This window comes from Eptesicus fuscus, chromosome 14 (assembly GCF_027574615.1).
Source record: "Eptesicus fuscus isolate TK198812 chromosome 14, DD_ASM_mEF_20220401, whole genome shotgun sequence".
In the NCBI taxonomy this organism is placed as follows: domain Eukaryota; kingdom Metazoa; phylum Chordata; class Mammalia; order Chiroptera; family Vespertilionidae; genus Eptesicus; species Eptesicus fuscus.
In genome coordinates, this window is record NC_072486.1 from 82,445,818 (window position 1) to 82,464,256 (window position 18,439).

Genomic DNA, 18,439 nt, shown 5'->3' on the forward strand with positions numbered 1-18,439 from the left:
AGTAACTTTAGATTGGAGAGTCCTGGCAGACACCACCTGGACCAGTGAGGAGAGGATGTGACCAGTGTGGGGCAGGCTGTGCTGGCAGCGCTGGAGTCACCCTGGAGCCCGCTCTGTGCAGGCGGCTGGCGGGCACCGCACTGCAGAACTCTCAGAACACTGACCACATCCACGTTTCCTGCTCAGGCTCAGCCTCTCGTTTCACCCTCTTCAGCGCCCCACAACTCCCCTCAGTGGGAGGAGGGCAGGCCAGGAAGAGGGTCAGGGCGCAGGGGATGACCCCGAGACCACGGCCACTGTGCAGAAGCCTGACCATTGCCTGTGCACGTGCTGTTTACCCGCACAGCAGCACCACACCGCAGGCGCAGGCCCAGCTCACGGGCCAAACTCAAGTCTCGGCTTCTCCATCTCACCTGGACTCAAACTAATCTGGGTTCAAAATTTGAACCCAGGTCCAGATCTCACTCATCCCATCACAGAAGGAAGAAAAGGCAGTGAAGGACAGAAAGAGCAATGGGTGAGGGGACAGGGGGATGGACTGGGTGCCTCCCCTCCACGCTGCCTCCTGACTCTGCGGTGGGTGCACAGCCATCTCCCTCAGGAGGGTGTCCGTGTCATCACATGACACTCGGACACGCAGCGCCGCCTGGCTAAATCCGGTCGAGGGGCGGGGCCCCTCCGGACCCTCACAACCAGGAAACGGCATATTTTCCTAAAATATCCTGCAAGGGGAATGGCCAAAGTGACTGGCACTAATCGAATTATAAATTATTGATCTACAAATGCATTTCAGTAATTGACCACCAAAGTGGAACAGAGACCACGCAGAGAGAGGCGCAATCTCAGTACTTCAACCTGGAGGGTTTCGCTGGACACAGTTCCTGTCCGCCCGGCAGCCAGTGTGGGACCCACTGTGGCTTTCTGAAGTGAGTGAGTGTGTTACTGTGTTTTTACAGGAGCAGGAACTGGGACAGAGAATGTTCCCAAATGTCACGGTGCTGGGACTAAAACGCAAGATGCCTAGTCTTGCACATTTAAAGCAACACGTTTTGGGCCTAAGTTTTAGAGCCATACAGAGAATGCCCAGTATGGAGTTACAGTTGCTTTCCCTGGGTGTTTAAATAATTTAAATCCAAATCCAGTACAGCAGGATCTGTCCACACTCATTTTTCAGTAATATATCAAATCATTTGTTAGTTGAAAGCATTGCCTTATTGAGATGAATTCGAATAAAATCAACCACTTTGATGCGAACAAGTCAGTAGATTTAGAGCATTCCCCATGTTGTGCAACCAGAACATTCTCACCACCCCAAAGTAAAACCTGAAACCCATCAAGCAGTTGCTCTCCATTCTCCTCCTCTCAGCCCCTAGTCACCGCCAATCTGCTTTTGCTGAATTCACCTATTCTGGACGTTTCTCATAAATGGAATCAACACTGGTGACCTTTGGTGACTGGCTCATCTCACTGAGCATCATGTTTTAGGGGTTCACACATGTGGTAGCAGGTGTCTGCATTCCTCTACATGGCCGAGTGACGCGCCTCTGTAGGGGAAGTGTGTGTGTGTGTGTGTGTGTATGTATGTGTGTGTGTGTGTGTGAGAGAGAGAGAGAGAGAGAGAGAGAGAACATGCCGTCTGTCTCCATTGAGAGAGAGAAAGAGAGAGTGAGAGAGTGAGAGAGAGAGAGAGAGAGAGAACATGCCGTCTGTCTCCCTCCCCTCTCCTCCTCCCCAGCACCTCAGCAGAAGCTGGGTAATCTGACACTAACCATGAAGGGACAACAGACAAACCACATGACCGGCCTGAAATGTGCAAATGTGTTGACAAGGTCAGGGAGTCAAAGGAAATACTGAAGTCGAGTTTCGTCTGCGGGCGACCACAGGGCCACAGCCGCTCCCTGCAGTGTGGGGTTCTGAACCAGGGACACACGGGGACGACAGCAAACTGGAACGCAGCAAGCTGGGACTGTCAACACCAACTTCGTGATGCTGGTGGCTGTACGGTGGGTTGGCAGGAGAATTCCGTTTACAGGAATTAGGTACAAAAATATCCTGCAGAAACCGAGCATCTGGTCCAAGGGCTCAGGGAACATGTCTTTGTATTGTATTTCTACCTTTCCTATAAATTTGAGACTACTTCAAAACATTTTTAAAGTATCAATGAAAACAATCAAAAAACAGATTCTCCTATGTAGTAGGCAAAGCTGTGGAATGTCCACTTCGTTGAGCAAACCTGATAGAAAAGAATTCACTGCTTTCCACTTTCAGTAGTTGGATTCCTCAGAAAAATTAAAGGGTATTTCTATCCTGTGTCACCAGCATCCATAAAGCAGAACTCTGGGACCTGAGAGGACTACCTCCCTGCGCACAGGAGGTCAGTAACCAGACAGACGGCGCTCCCTCTTCCAAGCCGTCCAGGTTGCTCAGCAGACCATTCAGAAGCCGGGAGCCTGCTTTCTTAATGGCCCAGCAGCTTTCCCAGCCTGAAGCCCAGTTCCAGGCTAAATCTCTGAAGTTAAAACCTGTTGGCTTGCCCAAGCTGGCTTGCTCAGGGGTTGGAGTGTCGGCCTGAGAACTGAAGGGTCCCTAGGTTCGATCCCAGTCAAGGGCTCGTACCTCGGTTGCAGGCTTGATCCCAGTTGGGCCACATGTGGGAGGCAACCAATCAATGTGTCTCTGTCTCCCTCCCTCCAACTAAAAATCAATGGAAAAAAATATGTACCCTTGGGTGAGGATTAACAAAAAAAATCTATCAGCTCCTTAAATAAGCTAATTTAACAGGAGATCATCAATCCTTCATTATTCACGCATATTTGCCTATGTGTGTTTTCTGAGGATAGGATTAATATTGATGAAGGTGTTATAATACTTTAGGTAAATTTCTTCCATATTTCTGCCCAAAAGGTAGAATTAAATTTTGAGGATTTATGACTCCAGAATTAAAAACAAAACAATTAAACTTTAAAATACATACGAAATCCTGTTGACTATGGCATCTTCATCTTCTTGTTCATCTGCAAAAATGTTTAAGGTATTAACATTATTTTCTCTTCCAACAAGATGCTTCATTCATTTATAAAAAAACAAACAAACATATAAACTTAAAGCAGCAATTATTGATGGAAACATTTTTAAACAGCACTGTGTTTATTTCAGCACAGATCCATATTTAAATTTCATTAAATGAGATAGGAGAGAATATGGTTAAAGAATAGTGTTTTGATTAATCAAAATCCTATTAACAAAATGGCCACATGTAATTAAAATATCCCAAACATTCAGTGCTCAAGAAAATGAAGGTTAGTAGGCCCTTAAGACCACTATCCCACTTACTGTTATAAAATGTAAGTGAAGTTGCTAATGAATGAGATTTTCTGGTTAATAGCAACAACAACAAAAAAGTTGGCTATAAAATTAAAATTCAGAATCTAAGGACTCGTTTACTTTGCTAGAATTTGAGTTTGTCATTGGCAGGGGCCACCCTAACCCACCTGGGGTCCCATGCACCGCACTTCAGCATGGCTGTCCAAGGTACATACAAGAATGTGTCCGCTTGGCCGGTGCTCACTCAGCCCCGACCATGGCTGCAGCCATCTCCTCTGTCCTCACACGTAAACTTACCAAAGAAACTTTGACCCAATTACAAGGATACTGCACAACACCCAGCCCCTGTCCCCCCAATGCCCAACTGGGCTTGTCTTCAAAGGCTCTCTCTGTAGGCCTCTGCAATTCTGACCACCTGCTTCCCTGCCAATGGCCCACTTGGCCATTCTCATAGTCCAACCTCCATTCTTAATTACAGGCTGCTCTGGATAGCTTTACAACCAAAGGCACCACAAAATAATGTAGTCACAACTAACTTTTATACTGTGATGCCCACTCCAATCAACCATCAAACCTTAAAGAATGCTTTTTTTTTCAATTATATCTCAACACTCTGCCAACTAGGTCCAGAGTCCTTATCACCTCCTCCCCATGATTACTCAAAAAAAAGCATCTAATAAATCTCCACTTTTCCTGCTCATCATCCCCTAATTTCCTCTAAAACACTGCTTTATAGTCATTCATTAATATCGCCTGCCTCCCCCCTACCCTCTCTTTCTTCCCCGCTCCACTTCTGTGTTCATAATCTGTGAAATCTGATGTCAAAACATCTTTTAAACTAGCTAAGATACTGTCTTGGATCCCAAGTCTGCAAAATTTTGAGAGATTTTGGAATGCCAGGAGCATGTCAGTGCTGTCACAGAGCCAAGTTCTAAAGTAACATTCCAGAGCAAAGAGTAGTTCCTGACTGCTTTCAAATGTCTGACAGGCAAGTGTGATATGCTAACATAATGCAGGGAATCTTTAATATATGGAATCCCCAAGTACCCATACAGCACTAGTATCAGCACAACATCACAGGCAGAAAATCCTATCACTTCTAGAAAACAGCTGAGATTTAACAGAAGGCAGTGAGGTAACTGTTCAGGTGCTTATAAAACCCTGGCACAAAAATCTGTGAATTATTAAACAGCAAAAAGTTTTTTTAAAAAAAAGAATAAAGATATAGTGGTCCCTCTGGCGAGACAGGATATATAGCTTGTCCCAAAAACATGTACACACACTGTAACAGCTGATGGCTCAACTGATGCTTCTTTCTTTTCAGCCAGACTAAGCTTTGAACAAAGGAAATTCATCCTAAATGCTTCTGGAAGTTTAAAAATGTAGTTGAAGTACAACACTGCCTTTATAATTATTCAAAGTGTGTATTTTTTAAAATGTGTACATGCTTTAAGAGCTGATAACTCAATTTCCACTCCTTTTCAGGTTTAATTGATTTGAAATAATATGTGAAGCCAGACTAAGCTTTGAACAAAGAAAATTTATCCACTAGACTTTTTGTGGGGATACATAAGAGATAAAGTTTACGGTACAAAACCGGCAACAGGTGACGAATTGAGGGCGCACAAATACCAAATGAAATGATTCTTGATGTTTGCGACTCCATTGCTTCGTGTTATCAGCAGAGCCTGGACCAGAGCGGTCATCAGTTTGGAAACAGGTATTGACCAAAAAAAAAAAAAAAAAGATTCATTTCTATAGATTCTTTTAAATTTTGAAAATGAACTCTATGTTAATAAACACTGACTTTATAATCATTCAAAGTGTGTACACATTTTTTGGGACACCCTATATATGAAATACTAAAAGGATATGGTGTTAGGGAGACTCTACATTCTGTATCACTTTAGAGCCGGGGGGGGAGGGGGGACGAAATCATTCAGTGTGGCCCTGCCAAGGCATTAGGAGTGAGTTAATTAAATGTATGACCCAATATAGCCGGCTAATTTTTAAGTTGATAATTTTGTATGGCCCACAAATGATGTTATAATCCAAAAGGCCCTTGGCAGAAAGAAGGTTCCCCACCCCTGCTTTAGAGAAAGAAAAGTATTCTGGTGGTCAGAGCAATGATGGGATGGGGCTGAGTGTGTTCAAATTCAGAGCCAGTCACAAGGAACCAAATATCCTCACGAACTCGGGAGCTCCCGGTGTACTGAAGGGCCCGCACTATTCTTAGTTGGGCCCTAAGAATGTGACCAACAGCCCTAAGCGGCTGGGCTCAGTGGACAGAGGTCAGAAGGGCTAAGGCCTAAGAAGGTGACCGTACGGTAGTCAGGTTCCCTGGAGGTTATTTTTAGTGCGCTCAGCACCAGGCAAGTGCTCACTTCAGTCCCGGGCATGGGGAACACAGTGCCACACGGACGCGCACTGTGGAGCCCTCGATCAGTCCTAGACCCCGAGCATGAGCATCAGTTTCCATTGCAGGGTTTTACTTGCCTGATTTCCTCTTGTATCTTGTGATGATAAAGTAGGAAACGATGTAGAGAATGGCAAAAAGAAGGAAACATATCTGAAACAAAACAAATTTAACACATCATTTACATTTTTTGCATATCTTCTTTTAAATAATAGAAAATGCATCCATGGTATTTATAGGAAAAAGGATTTATTACAAAGTGAACATTTTAAGTATTTTGCTAATATTGTTTGGATGAAATATTAATTTATATGAATTAGTTTTAATACCATTTTCAGTAGAGATTTTTCTTTTTATAACTTGACCAAATTGTTTTCAAAATCATGTGCATATATAAAAACCAGGACATCACCAACAACTCTGAAAAATAAAGTCAGGGAGAGGCTACCAGCCCCACCACATGTTAAAACATACAGGGAGCTCCGGTCACATGGAAAAAGTGTATCAGAGATCAATAAAACAGCCTATTGTATGAAAATCATGTAACATGTTATACACACAGAGGCCTCACTAATGAATGTGACAATAATTAGATAAACATATCACATATCAAAATAAACAGCAGTTGAACAGACTTTAACATTAAGTTCCATTTCACTTCGATCAGATCTGGGGCATGAAAGGCCACAGGATGGGTCCAGAACAGACCTCGTTCCAGTCAAAGACAGGTGTGCTGGAAAGAAAGGCTCGGCAGTGCAGGGACTACAGTGCAAGACCTGGAACGCTCCCAAACCAAGGCCTTCAGGTGATGATGAAGTCTAGGGAGCACCCACAGGTGCATTTCTGAGCGACGGTTGGTAGTGTGTGACTGAGAACGACCTTGGACCTGCATGATGGACATACACTGTATAGCAAGCATGTCAAACTCACAGCTGGCGGGCCGCATGCCTCGTTTGATAATAACCTAGGGCCGTGGTCGGCAAACTGCAGCTCGCAAGCCACATGCGGCTCTTTGGCCCCTTGAGTGTGGCTCTTCCACAAAATACCACGGCCTGGGCGAGTCTGTTTTGAAGGAGTGGTGTTAGAAAAAGTTTAGGTTTTAAAAATTTGGCTCTCAAAAGAAATTTCAATCGTTGTACTGTTGATATTTAGCTCTGTTGATTAATGAGTTTGCCGACCTCTGACCCAGGGAATGACAAACTGAGGTGGAGAGGACCACTATGAGCCTCCTGTCAAAGTTCTCCGCTACATGCGGACAGTGACAGGAAACAATACTGACAGTGACTCAAAGGAGCAGAGTCAGGAGCATCCAGGACCGCCTGCTGCTGGGAGCCCCAGGAACCCTGGCAGGTCAGAGAAGGCACCACCATCACCACCCTCCCTTAGCCTCTCCAGCGTGGGAGATGGGTCAGAAAGGAGCAGCAGATATTGGTGCAGAAATGTAAACAGAAGAAGTCCGGGCGTTGTTTACAATGAAAGGGAAGTCCCAGAGGCTGAAGAGCAATGGGAGAAGGCACTGGCCAGAAACACTGTGAGATAAGAAGTCAAAGTCAGAGAGATCAGATGACAAGGGAATCTGATGGGGCTGACCAGAACTCATTCATTCAGCAAGTACACACTGTGGGCCACCAGACACCAGGTGCTCGCTCTCCCAAGAACTGAGCGCAGCAGACCACAACCGAGTTCCGCCTCACTGAGCTTCCACCGCAGTACGAAAACAGGTAACAAATCCGTGAGTCCACAGTGTCAGATGACAACCAGTGCCGGAGGAGGGGACAGCGAGTGCCAGGAGGGTGAGGGCCACCTCACTAACAAGGTGACATCTGAGGAAAGTCGTGGGAGAGGAGAGAGCAAGACATGCAGAGATCTGGAGGGGTGCGGCAAAACCCTGACCGAAGTCGATTAAGAGAGGATTGGAAACAAATACAAGCAGACAGTTCTTGCCAGTTTTATGATAACGGGAAGCAAAGGAGTTATGAAGGAAGTGGGAAGTCATGAGCGGTTTTTAAGTTGGGAAAAGTTACAATGGTTCTAGGAATATCCAGTAAAGAGAAATCACTGATGCGAGAAAGGAAACAGACTTGCTGAAGAAACGAGCCCAAGTTGAGGGACTAAGTATAAACATCCACCTGTAAGGAAGAGGAGGGAGAGGAGAAGCAGGAAGAGGGGGACGAGCAGGGGACAAAAACACGAGGGCCGCTGCCGGTGGGTAAGCACGTGAGCAGTGGAGGCCAAATGTTCTCTTTTGGTGGCTTCTGTGTTGTCAACGAAATGGAAGCAAATTCACGGAGAGTGGGAGATTACATGGACAGACGAGAGAGGCACGGTGACATGAAATAGCCTTTAAAGTTCCAGGCCAACCAGTCCAGAACTCTAAGCAGCCTGGGAGGCCTGGTTCCCCGAGGCTGAGGCCGATGCAGGCAGACATCTGATGTCCTTTGGGAGACATCAGAAGCCTCTTTCTAACAGATGCCCTACTCTCTCCTGCCCTTTACAGCCTACACCTTCAGACTTCACTCTCCACCTCCCTCACTCTGCCAACACCAGTGTCACCTCACTCCTACTGCCCAACTCGGCATGCCCTGGCAGTGGCCAGCAGTGACCCAACAGCCCAGTTCACAAATTCACTCAACCTCCACACGGCAACTTGCAAGCCACGTGCTCCCAGGCAACGTCGCTGGCTCCCCCGCTGCCAGCCTTTAAACATCATCCTTCTCTGTGATTCCTGGCTGAACCAGGTATCAATTCTCATTCCACAAGCTCTTCATAGGTAACCTCATCTGCCCCAGGGACTTAACAACCAATGCCCAGAAATCCCTGGACCACTGTTTAAGCAACACTGGTTTAGGGCATTAGCAAGAGTGAGTGAAATGACTGGCCATGAACCCTAAGTCCAGGAGAAACCAGGATGGGTGATGGATGGGAGCGGAGGTTGCCATGGAGAAGCAGCTGCAATAAAAGAACTTGACCAACAGAGCTGAAGGAGCAGGTGGTTGTGCTTAAGGAATGTTTCGGGATTTTTTTTATTAGTTTCAGGAATTCTGGAGAGTTAGTGCAGAAGTGGTAGATGAGAAGGCATGAAAGAACCACCAAAAGGAAATGAAGGCACTAAATTATGGCATGGAACGAAAAGACTAATGGAAAGCAAGTCATTCAAGAGCAGAAGCAAGATTAGCAATTACAAAAGTAAACGTATTCCTCACTCGGAAATACAAATACAATTGGAGCAGAGGTCACAGGCCTGGCTGGACTGTTTCCCCAGCTCCCCTAAATGAGTGTCTTCAGCAGAGACAGACCCAAAAGATGCGTGAAATGCAAGCAAGCCCAAAGACACCTCCTGTTCTCCTCACCACAGACAGGAGGAAATTGTGACAAGGAGAGGAGGGCCCTCATGGATCTGGAGGAGACTCAGGGACAGAAGAGCGAGGCGATGGGAGCTCGCCAGCAGAAACCATACGGGGAGCATGTCCTCTGTGCCAGCTGACCCAGAGGACAGGCTCTTCAGCCCTCTCTGGAGCCCCCTAGTCCTGATGCTGATCACAAACGTCTAGGCCAGTGATGGGCGACCTTTTGAGCTTGGTGTGTCCAACTTCGCCAAAAACTGAGCATAACTCGGGTAGTGTGTCACTTTGAGGAAAAAACATTATTTCGCAAATGTTTCATCCTCAGGAGCAGCAAATGTTTCATCCTCGGCATGCGGCCACCTCAGCGGCTGCGTGTCATCAGAAATGGCTACGCGTGTCAGTGCTGACACGCGTGTCATAGGTTCGCCATCACTGGCTAGGCATTTCCAAGCTGAGTTACCCCATCACAAGTAACCTAATAATACATTTAAAATATGCTGTCGCCCTGCCGGGTGGCTCAGTTACTTGGAGCATCATCTCATGCCCCAAAAGGTTGCAGATTTGATTCCCAGTCAGGGCACATACAGGAGGCAACCGGTCTATTTCTCTCTCCCTTCCTCTCTCTGAAATTAATAAACATATAAACATATCCTTGGGTGAGGATTTGAAAAAAAAATCATTAAAAGCTAATATCCTAAATTCCAGGTGTAAGACTTGAACCTAAATTCAAACTAGTGCATTATAATCAAGCTGTACTTTCTGGCTTTTCATTTAAGGCCTATGGGCTTCAAGGACTTTAGTGACTGAAACATAAAAGAGTGGTGGGTGCCAATGGGCTCAAGGACTGCAACCACCAACACATTTCTAACAAAATCATGGAAGAGACGACAAGTGAGAGCCAATGCATACAGCTTTATTTTAAAGTTGCTAAATAAAAACAATTTGAGACATTGAGTATCCTTTTTTAAAACATCTTTCTTGTTGAGAGTATTACAGATGTCTCCCTTTTCTCCCCCATTACCCCCCTCCACGTGGTTCCAGCCCCACCCCAGGCCTTTACCACCCTATTGTCTGTGTCCATAGGAATACATATTATATGCATATAAATTCTTTGGTTAATCTCTTCCCGCCCCCTCTCCCCTCTTCCCTCTGAGATACATCAGTCTGCTCCATGGTTCCATGCCTCTGGTTCTATTTTATTTATCAGTCTATTTTGTTCATTAGATTCCTTATTCCTTTAACTTTTAGATTCAATTTTCAATAGATATATACACACTGCCATTTTATTGTTGATATTTTTTTATCTTTTTCTCCTTCTTCTTCTTCTCCTTCATTTTCTTCTTAAAGAATACCCTTCAACATTTCATGTAATATTGGGTTGGTGGTGATGAACTCCTTTAGCTTTTTCTTGTCTGTGAAACTCTTTATCTGACCTTCAATTCTAAATGATAGCTTTGCTGGGCAGAGTAATCTTGGTTGTAGATTATTCATCACTTTGAATATTTCTTGCCACTCCCTTCTGGCCTGCATAGTTTCTGTTGAGAAATCAGCTGTGTCATATAGGTGCTCCCTTATAGGTAACTAACTGCTTTTCTCTTACTGCTTTTAAGATTCTTTGTTTTTAAACTTTGGCATTTTAATTATGATGTGTCTTGGTGAGTGCCTCTTTGGGTTCCTCTTGTGTGAGAATCTCTGTGTTTCCTGGACTTACTAGTATAAGTCTATTTCTTTCACAAGTAGGGAGTTTTCTGTCATTATTTGTTCAAAGAGGTTTTCAATATCTTGCTCTCTCTCTCTTCTCCTTCTGGTACCCCCGTGATGAGAATGTTGGTATGCTTGAAGTTGTCCCAGAGGCTCCTTACACTATCTTCATATTTTTGGATTTTTTTAGTTTATTTTGTTTTATTTTATTTGCTCTTCTGAGTAGGTGTTTACTGCTCTCTCATATTCCAAATTCACAGCACTAGAACCCTCGGCTGGGGGTCTGATGTGTGGCTGGGACCCCTTGCTCCTCACTGGAGGCCCCTGCAGCCAAGCTATCCCTCCTAATTAAAAACACACCACACGTAGGTGTCAGACCAGCCCATTCTGCACCTCCACCCCTCCTACCAATCTCAATGTGCTTTCTTCTTTTCTTTACTTCTCTAGTTGTAAGACCTCCACTCAGCCAGCTTTCAGTCAGTTCGGAATGATGGTTTTTCTGTATTTTAGTTGTAATTTTTCTGTGGTTGTGGGAGATAGCGAATACTGTCGTTTACCTATGCCGCCATCCTTCAGTTCTATCCTTTAAAGTTATAAGCTAACCACTACGATAACTAATATAATTCTTTCAACAAACTAAGAGTTGCCCAAGAGGAGACTGGGGGACTGGGTGAAAAAGATGAGGAATTAAGAAGAACAAATTCGTGCCCTAACTGGTTTGACTCAGTGGATAGAGCGTTGGCCTGTGGACTGAAAGGTCCCAGGTTCGATTCCGGTCAAGGGCATGTACCTTGGTTGTGGGCACATCCCCAGTAGGAGGTGTGCAAGAGGCAGCTGATCGATGTTTCTCTCTCACTGATGTTTCTAGCTCTCTATCCTTCTCCCTTCCTCTCTGTAAAAGAATCAATAAAATATATTTTTTTAAAAAGAAGTACAAATTCGCAGTTACAAAATAGTCACAGGGAAGAAAACATAGTTAATAATCCTATATAATAAAGATCCTATATAATAAAGAAGTAATATGCAAATTGACCATCATGCCTCACACAAAATGGCTGCTCCCATGTGGTCACAAGATGGCCGCCACAAGATAGCCGGCAGGGGAGGGCAGTTGTGGGCAATCAGGCCAGCAGGGAATGGCAGTTGGGGGTGACCAGGCCGGCAGGAGAGGGCAGTTAGGGGCAACCAAGCCTGCAGGGGAGGGCAGTTGGAGACAACCAGGCCTGTAGGGGAAGGCAGTTGGGGGTGACCAGGCCTGCAGGGGAAGGAGGACAGTTGGGGGGGGACCAGGTCTGCAGGGGAGGGCAGTTAGGGGCAACCAGGGGATCGGGCCTAAACTGGCAGTTGGACATCCCCCGAGGGGTTCCATATTGAAGAGGGTGCAGGCTGGGCTGAGGGACACCCCTGCGCAAGTGCACGAATTTCATGCACCAGGCCTCTAGTCCTATATAATAAAAGCCTAACATGCAAATTGCTCGACCAGAGTTCAACTGCTCGCTATGATGTGCGCTGACCACCAGGGGGTGGTGCGGAACATGGCGGGCATCAGCGACGCAGCACTGGGGCAGGCAGCAGCAGAGGCGCTGCCAGCCCCAATGGGCCCCAACGAGAGCAGGACTGCGAAGGGATGGTGGAGCAGGTGAGCAGGCAGTGTCAGGCCAAGGCGGGTGCGTGCGGGGGCCCGATCGCCCTGCCGATCGCCCCACAGATGGCAACCAGCACCAACAGCAGGGGGCTGGGCCACCGCCTGGCTCCCAGGCACTGAGGGAGCTGGGAAAGGGGCCCAACCAACCCCAACCCATCGTCCCGCAGACGGCGACCAACAGCGGCAGCGGCAGGGGACGGGGCTGCCACCCGGCTCCCGGGAGCTGAGCAAGCCAGGCGGGGCACAGGCTTGGCCCCGATCGATCGCCTCGCAGGCAAGGTGGTGGAGCAGGTGAGGGGGCAGCGCCAGGCCACGTCAGGGCTGCGGGGCTGCGAGCCTGGGGACACGAGCTGGGGCACCATCCCCACAGGCCACTCCGAGGGATCCCACCTGTGCACAAATTCATGCACCGGTCCTATAGTATTATAATAACTACAGATGACGCCAGGTGGATACTAGACTTATCTTGGGGTGAGCACTTGGTAAGATATAGAAATGTCTAACCACTATGTTGTACACCTGAACTAATATAATACTGTATGTCACCTATAATCTTAAAACTAAATTTTAAAAAAAAGTTTAAATTACCCTAAGGACCAGGAAAATAAATATAAAAGGAAAAAAATCTACCATATGTTGTAAAAGGCAGGAAAACACAAAAATAATAGTAATTAGACATGGAACATATTAAAATCATTGTAAAAGAGACAAACTATTAAAAGGCAGATGCTAACAAAGGAGAAAGTTAAGCTATCAATTTTTTTCTTCTCTCAGACAAGGCTGAATTTGAGGCACAAGGTGTGATATATTTGCCTATCTCCACAAGTATCCTATATAATGAAGAGCTAATATGCTAATGGCCGTGATGCCCTCGCGCCGTAACGACCAATCAGCAGGAGACTGCGTGCGCGGTGGGGCGGGGCTGTCACGTTGCTCTGGAGACAGGGCAGAAGCAGGGAGGCACCTGGAGGAGGCGGGGCCATCCTGTGCTGGGGCGGGCGGGTATGAGAGCCTGTAACGCCCCCTCACCAGTCCTTCGCCACTCACCATTCGCACTTAGAGCGCCCCCACACCCACCTGCCAGGGGAAGGAGCGCAGCGCAGCAGGCGGGAAGCTTCCACACTCTCCTCCATCACCATGACGGGGCGGAGCCGCCGCGTTGCTCTGGAGACAGGGTGGAAGCGGGGAGACGCCCAGAGGAGGCGGGACCAGCCCGAGGCAACTTGCAGGACCAAGGGCGGGGCTTGAATTCATCGGCCAGACAAGGCCAGAGGGGTCAGGGGCGGGGCCAGGCACACTCAAACTCTGGGTGGAGAGGTTAGGGTGTCAAGGCACAGTGGTGGCAGGTGGGCAGGGCGCACAGGGGTGGGCGGGGCCAGGCAATTTTGTGCGCTGGGTCACTAATGTATAAATAAAGAGATCCTGTCAATGTAACAGATACATTAAGTGGTTTTCTAATGTTAAGCCAGCCTTGCATACCTGGGACACATCCCCCGGGTCATGGTGTGTAATTCCTTTTGTATACTGTTGGATTCAGCTTGCTAGTATTTTCTTGCAGAACTGTGATTCTATACTCAATATCTTTATGAGACATAGCAGTGTGCAGTTTTCCTTTGTTCAATGTCTTTATCTTGCTTTAGTATCAGCTTTACTAGCAACAACTTTCCTTAATGTTTGTTTGTCTGAGAAAGTTTTTATTTCTCCTTTTCATTTAAACTAGAGGCCCAATGCACGAAATTCATGCAAGAGTAGGCCTTCCTTTCCCCAGCTGCCAGCACCGGCTTCCCTCTGGCACCTGGGAACCGAGCTTCCCTCAGGTCACCGGCAGGCACCCTGGACCTGGGCTTCCCTCGCAGCCCCAGCTTCATCCGGAAGGATGCCCGGTCAATTAGCATATTACATTTTTATTATTCGTGCAAGAATGGGCCTTCCTTTCCCTGGCTGCCAGCACCACATTCGCTCTAGCCAGAGCCACCTTTTCACTCCAGCCCGGATCCACCTTTCCACCTTCCCACAATGCCCAGAGGCACGGCTGGGGTGGTGCAGAATGCCTGTGTCATCGCCATCGCAACAACGCAAGCGTCCTGCCCTGCCCCTGGCCGCTTGGCGCCTGCATATACAAATTAATCCTCCATCTTCGCTGGGTTAATTTGCATACTCACTCCTGATTGGCTGGTGGGCATCACGAAGGTATGGTCAATTAGCATGTTACTCTTTTATTAGTGTAGATAATTAATTTTGCTAGATACAGAATTCTAGGTTGGTTGATTTATGTGGGTTTTTTCCCCTATTAACATTTTGAATATTTCACTCCTCTCTTCTTGCTTACATGATTTCTGAAGAGAAATCTGATATAATTCTTATTCTTGGTCCTCTATTTTATAAGGTGCTTTTGTTGTCCTGCCTTCTTTCCTCTGTTCTCTTTGTCTCTAATTTTCTGCAGTCTGAAGATGATATACCTAGATATAGATTTTTTTGGTATTTGTCCTGGCTGGTGGTCTCTGAGCTTGCTAGATCTGTGGTTTGGTATCTGTATTAATTTTAGAAAAATTCTTAGGCATTGTTGCTTCAAATATCTCTCCTGTTCCTTTCTCTGTGCTTCTTTCTGGCATTCCCAACATATGTAGGTTATACCTTTTATAATTATCCTATAGTTCTTGGCTGTTCATTCCTTTTTTAACCTTTTTTTTTTTTTTCTCTCTGCTTTTCAGTTTGGACAGTTTGTATTGACATATCTTCTAGCTCACCCACTCTTTCTTTGGTCCTGTGCAGTCAACTGATAAGCCCATCAAAGGCATTCTGCATTTATATTAGTTTATTTGACTTCTACCATTCTTTCCGAGTTTCCATTTCAAATGCATTAATCATCAGGGAAATGCAAATAAAATCTTTCATGCATTTTTTCCATTAGAGCCCTAAGCATATTAATTATTTTAAATTCTGCCTTTATAATTCCCAAATCTCTGTCATATCTGAATCTGGTTCTGATGCTTGCTTTGTCTCTTGAGACTGTGTTTTGCTTTTTAGTATACCTTGCACTGTTTTTGTTGAAAGTCAGGCATTATGTACAGGGTAAAAAGAAATGAGGTAAGTACACCTTCGGTGTGAGGCTCTATGTATCTAGCTGTGAGTTAGGCTGTGTTTACTGTAAGATGTCACTGTGGGCATCAGAGGCTAGAATTTCCTCTATTGTTCTTGTTTATGTTTCCCCATTGCCTTTGATTTTTCTCTAGAGACTCCTTCTTAAAGAGTCTGACTCTAATCCCTTGTTACCATACAGAAACCTGACTGATGTGATAGTTAAGTGGTGGCGTACACAAAGTAATAAAGCTCCTGGCTACTACAATATGAGATCTCAATTCAAAGGACATAATACCTAATTCATTAAAAATAAAGCAAAAAACAAATAGACCAACGGAACAGCACAGAGTCCAAGCTTAAGCCCCACAAATATACAGTAACCTAAATTGTGACAAAGGTCATAATGGTGCTTAAACAATTGGACATTCATGTGAAGAAACACGTATGACTCCTACTTCACAGCACACATAAGAAATAACCTGCAGGTGAACTCGGATCTCAATGGGAAGAGCAAACCAACTAAGCACTTAGGGAAAAGCACAGAGACATCCTCATAACCTCGGACTAAGCAACGATTTCTTAAATGGGACATAAAACAAAAAGCACTGACAGTAAAAGAAAAAATTAATGAAGTGAACTATATTAAAATTAAGACTTTCTGCTCCTCAGAAGATATCAACACAATGGGCCGGGGGGTTGCTATATATATTTCTCTGACCAAAGTATATCTCAGATAAAAACTCTTGTAAATCAATATTAAAAAGATAAACAAACTAATGGGAAAAAGCCTTGAAGACACTTAAAAAAGATTTCCAAATGACCAATAAACTTTTGAAAAGGTTCTCAAATGCATTGATCACCAGGGAAATGCAAGTAAAATCTTTTGTGCAATAAATACTATGACACATTAGAGTAGCTAATATTTAAAAGGGGCAGAAGCCCTAGCCAGTGTGGCTTAGTTGGCAGATTACTGCCCATGAACCAAGAGGTCTCCAAGAATCAGTCAGGACACATGCCCAGGTTGCTGGCTTAATCAGCAGTAGGGGCCTGCAGGTGGCAGCCGATAAATGCTTCTCTCTCCCTCTCCCTTCCTCTCACGCTAAAATCAATAAAGATATAATAAATAAACCAATAAAAGTGGCAGAAAATACTAAGTGTTATAAAGATGGGAAGCAAGTACACCTCTTATACAGTGCTGCTGGGGGTGTAAATTGGCCAACTGTTTAAAAGCACCTAGTAAGTGCACAGCCTACATAACCTGGTGGTCTCATTCCTAGGTATCTCCCTGACAGAAATGCACAGCCATGTTCACCAAAAGATATGTCCAAGAATATTCGGAGCCGAAATCAAAACAAACATGAACTGTGCTACTATCACACAGCTACAGCTGAATGAATTACAATCACGTACAATAAGGAGAAATTTCACAGACATTGTTCAATGAAAGAAACTAGACACAAAAAGTGCATACGCAGAGGTTCCGTTTATATCAAAGCTCACAACTAAGCAAAGCTAACCTAGTAAGCCAGGAGAGGAGCCACTGTCCAGGAGCTAGAGTGACGGGAAAGGGGAAGGGATGGGGCTCTGGATGCGGTCGCAGCCTTTCTCAATCACATGTGAAATGCTTCAAGGCGCTCATGTATGATCGTGCACTCCTCTGTGCCCTTTTGGCTTCAATTTAAACACTGAACCAAATGTACTGTGTCAAATCCCACCAGTTCAGACTGCATCTCTTTATTCCAGAGCATGACTTGGCAAAGTGATTCTCAATTTTCAAGATCAATAACTACACACATGAGGCCACTGTAAGCTACAAGGTTTCACCTCAAACCAAGTGTGACAATGTGAGAGAAGTTAGAAAGAAGGGCCAATGTCAACGCATGAAGTTGATGTGTTTTCGCCGTTTTGCACACACAAATAGCACGACACTGTGTTCTGTGCGCCTTGAAAAGGCAGAGCATCAGAGCAGACTCCCGAGGCCACGCCGGTTCCGGACCGCGGGCAGCAGCACAGACCGAACCGGGACGAGAAAGGGTGACCTCCCTAGGACTGCCTCCCCTCCAATCGCCGGTCTTCCCACCCACAGCAGGTTTCGGCCTGAATGCCAGTGGGCCGAGGTCGCCGCTGAGGGGCGGAAGCGGGGCTGCGCGCACACCTGTCTACCCGCCAGGCCCGGCCACCGGCCCAGTTAGAGCCGGGGCAGTGCGGGCGCAGGTGCGCGGGGCGGGCGCAGGTGCCGGGCGGTGCGAGGCGAACGCAGGTGGTGCCGCAGCACTTCCCGCGGAGGCAGGTGACTCGAGGCGACTGCGCGCAGGAAAGCGGGCGGGTGGGCGCGCAGAAGGGGCGGGCCCGGGCGGGCAGCGGCGCAGGTGGCCTAGGAGAGGCGGCCGCGGGGCGCAGGGAAGGGGCGCAGGGAAGGGGCCGCAGGGACGGGCAGGCGCCCCGCCGCCGCTCACCGTGGACTCCCGCACTTGGCTGTGGAAGTGCTGCTCCCGCGCCGACACCTCGTCCTGTCCTTCCATCCTCCGTCATGCCCGCGTCCGCGCGCCCCGCCGCACCATCGCCCGCCGGCCCGGGGGGCTGGGCGGCCGCCGCGCTGACCGGGGACCACGGCGGCGACAGCGGCTGGGCAGGGACCGCGACCACTACCGCCGCCGCCGCTTGGGCGCCGCCTCAGGAGCCGCCGCTCGGGTGAGGGCGGGCACAACGCGACCCGGGGCGGGGCCGGAGCGAGTACGTCAGAGAAAGGCGCCGTGCGTCAGAGGAGCGCGCCGGGCGTCGGCGGACCTAGACAGAAGGGGCGGGGCCGGGGCGGGGCCTGTTGCGGGGGGTCTTGGTGGGCGTGGCCTTGGGCAGGGGCGGGGCTTGGGGCCATGCCCCCAGGGGCGGAGGCAGACCCAACCGTGAGGGTGCGACTGGGGAAGGTTC

General features: G+C 47.1%; 1 protein-coding gene across 7 annotated transcripts in view; it reads right to left on the reverse strand.

The window, feature by feature from the left end:
• Positions 1–18,225, reverse strand: part of LMBR1 (limb development membrane protein 1) — a 120,795-nt gene extending 102,570 nt beyond the window's left edge. For 6 of the 7 annotated variants that reach the window (XM_054725914.1, XM_028132544.2, XM_028132545.2 and 3 more), the window contains exons 1-3: positions 17,968–18,225; positions 5,821–5,893; positions 2,975–3,014 (exon numbers count right to left, since the gene is read on the reverse strand). In XM_054725914.1, the coding sequence (XP_054581889.1) occupies positions 2,975–3,014; positions 5,821–5,893; positions 17,968–18,033 (179 nt within the window). In that variant the 5' untranslated portion in view covers positions 18,034–18,225. The remainder of the gene's footprint in view (positions 1–2,974; positions 3,015–5,820; positions 5,894–17,967) is intronic. The other variant, XM_028132550.2, reaches the window with a different exon arrangement.
• Positions 18,226–18,439: the final 214 nt, after the last annotated feature.